General features: G+C 55.2%; 1 protein-coding gene across 1 annotated transcript in view; it reads right to left on the minus strand.

Moving 5' to 3' along the window:
- LOC106816315 (putative ankyrin repeat protein RF_0381) overlaps positions 1-2,330 on the minus strand; it is a gene marked incomplete at its 3' end in the record, with an annotated part of 17,481 nt that extends 15,151 nt beyond the window's left edge. The window contains exon 1 of the mRNA XM_014820896.1: positions 1,863-2,330. Within this exon, the coding sequence (XP_014676382.1) occupies positions 1,863-2,330 (468 nt within the window). The remainder of the gene's footprint in view (positions 1-1,862) is intronic.
- Between the last annotated feature and the right edge of the window lie 721 nt (positions 2,331-3,051).

Raw genomic sequence — 3,051 nt, forward strand, 5'->3', positions numbered from 1 at the left:
TTTATTACTGTTGCCGATTACTAACTATTACTATTATTAAATTATTAACTATTAACCGATTACTATTACTGATTATCTTTATTATCTAGACAAAAATAAATTGGAACATTGCTAAAATTGTCATCGTCGTTCACAACGTACGCCCACATTTTTCCTCGGTCCCGAGCAGATTGCAGGAGTAGTGTAATGCGGTAAAACTATTTAACATATCTATTATTAACTGTTAACCGATTACTATTACTGATTACCTTTATTATCTAGACAAAAATAAATTGGAACATCGCTAAAATTATTTGGTCTCAATCATTCGCAACGTATGCCCGTAGTTTTACCTCGGTTTGAAGTCCATGACAGGAGTAGTGTAACACTGTGAAACGCCCCCTTTCTTCCGTCTCGGCGACGTTTGGGTCGGCGCCGGCCTCCAGTAGCATGCGCATGATGTTCAGCCTGCCAGAACAAGCCGCGTGGCACAGGGTGCTCTGTCCGTGCGAGTCCGCGGCGTTGGCGTCGGCGCCGTGTGAGAGCAGCATCCGCACCGCCGCCTCCTCGCCCTCCCTCACCATCTTCATCAGCGGCGACTCCCCGGTCTGCGTCTCGGCGACGTTTGGATATGCACCGGCCTCCAATAGCAAGCGTATGAGGTCCGCCCAGCCTGACCAAGGCGCGTGGTACAGGGAGGTCTCTCCGTGCGAGTCCGCGGCGTTGGCGTCGGCGCGGTGTGAGAGCAGCATCCGCACCACCGCCATCTCGCCCTCCGACGCCGCCATCATCAGCGGCGTCTTCCCGTTCTTCGTCTCGTCGACGTTTGGATCTGCGCCAGCCTCCAGTAGCAGGCGCATGACGTCCGGCCAGCCAAAGCGAGCCGCCTGGTGCTGGCAGGTCTTTCCGTGCGAGTCCGTGGCGTTGGCGGCGGCGCCGTGTGAGAGCAGCATCCGCACCACCGCCTCCTCGCCAGCCCCTGCCGCCATCATCAGCGGCGTCTTCCCCGTCTTCGTCTCGACGACGTTTGGATCTACACCGGCCTCCAGTAGCAGGCGCGTGATTTCCAGCCAGCCAGAGAGAGCCGCCTGGTCTAGGGCGTTCATTCCGTGCGATCTCGCGGCGTTGGCATCGGCGCCGTGTGAGAGCAGCATCCGCACCACCGCCTCCTCGCCCTCCCACGCCGCCATAATCAGCGGCGTTACTCCACTCTGCGTCTTGGCACAGTTTGGATCTGCACCGGCCTCCAGTAGCAGGCGCATGATGTCCAGCTGGCCAGACCAAGGCACGAGGTACAGGAAGGTCTCTCCGAACGAGTCCGCGGCGTTTGCGCATTGTGAGATCAGCATCCGCACCGCCGCCTCATCGCCCTCCCACGCCGCCATCATCAGCGGCGTATTCCCGGTCTTCGTCTCGGCAACGTTGGGGTCATGACCGGCCTCCAGTAGCAGGCGCACGATGTCCAGTTGTCTGTAGCAAGCCGCATTGTACAGGGTGGCTTGTCCGTTCGAGTCCGCGGCGTTAGGATCCGCGCCGGCCTTCAGTAGCAGGCGCATGATTTCCAGCTGGCCAGAGCGAGCCGCGTGGTACAGGAAGTTCCTTCCGTGCGAGTCCGCGGCGTTGGCGTCGGCGCCGTGTAAGAGCAGCATCCGCACCGCCGACTCATCGCCCTTACTCACCGCCATCATCAGCGGCGTCGCCCCGCTGTCCGTATCGGCGACGTTGGGCTTGGCTGCGGCCTCCAGTAGCAGGCGCATGATGTCCAGCTGGCCAGAGCAAGCCGCCATGTGCAGGGAGGTCTGTCCTTGCGAGTCCGCGACGTTGGCGTCGGCGCTGTGTGAGAGCAGCATCCGCACCGCCGCCTCATCGCCCTCCGTCACCACCCTCATCAGCGGCGTCACTCCGCTCTTTGTCTCGGCGACGTTGGGGTCGGCGCCGGCCTCCAGTAGCAGGCGCATGATGTCCAGCTGGCCAGAGCAAGCCGGCGACAGGACCCGCGCGTTCCCGCCGGCCACGGCTGCATGCAGCATCGTTCCGTCGCCACGGTAATGCGCGCGGAGGTCCGATCCATTGTCTAGCAGCGCGGCTGCAACATCCACGCTGGCTGTTTCGCAGGCGAGCATGAGAGGCGTTCGCCCACGCTCATCCTCTTCTTGTAGGGGCGCGTCATGCAGCAGCAGCTGTTTCACAATCTCCATCTTCTTTTCCGTCCTGTCCCGCGAAAGTGCGCAGACGACGTGGAGAGGCGTCTCCATGCGTACGTTCACGCACGATGTTTTCGCTTCACCTCGCAGAAGTTCTAACACTTTCTCAACGTCCCCAAGTGAACAGGCAGCATGCAGATCTGACATTCTTCTCCCAACTGTAGGCACGCACTGTGCGTCTTTATGTTCCGCGTAGGTCCAGTGCAGTTCACTTACCTAAAATGCACACTGATATTCACGAAGGCATGTAGAGTTGATTGTGATATTAATATAGTGATGACAAATCGAAACGTATTTACATTTTCTGTAATGCAGTGTCCAACAGATCGCTGAAGAAGGTTATTTTCCTAATAGCACAAAAGCTGAAGTCTAAGGCCAGGAAGTAAATCGGAAAGGGGACAAATAAAGTGATTAAGCCTGGAGTATTGCCAAAGTTTGGACACATCCACTTAAATATGCCTGGCGACCACCTCTTCCCCATGCTCCACCCGCTTTGCCAAGTGAAACGCGCAACTCCACAAGCACTTGGAACGTCTAAAAAAGAGGTAAATAAACACGAAATGTATTCACTACCAAAGTCTTAATATTTCTCTACTCTATTTCGCCTATTATTGCCGATAATTACCCGTAAATGCCGGTCAAATGCTCATCTGCAACACACAAGTACACCGCACGCCCGCCCTGTTCACAAACAACATGAATAAGAGAGCTCTCCGGCTCCAGCTTGTCCGACGTGTATGGAGATACATCATGCTGAAAAATCGATAAGAAATCAATGCGTAATTGTTTGATGACATAAATACGTGTTGATACATTTCAATGAAATCTGTTCGTGATTTATTAGATCATAATCGGATACTCTATATAT

This window comes from Priapulus caudatus, unplaced genomic scaffold (assembly GCF_000485595.1).
Source record: "Priapulus caudatus unplaced genomic scaffold, Priapulus_caudatus-5.0.1 Scaffold1344, whole genome shotgun sequence".
In the NCBI taxonomy this organism is placed as follows: domain Eukaryota; kingdom Metazoa; phylum Priapulida; class Priapulimorpha; order Priapulimorphida; family Priapulidae; genus Priapulus; species Priapulus caudatus.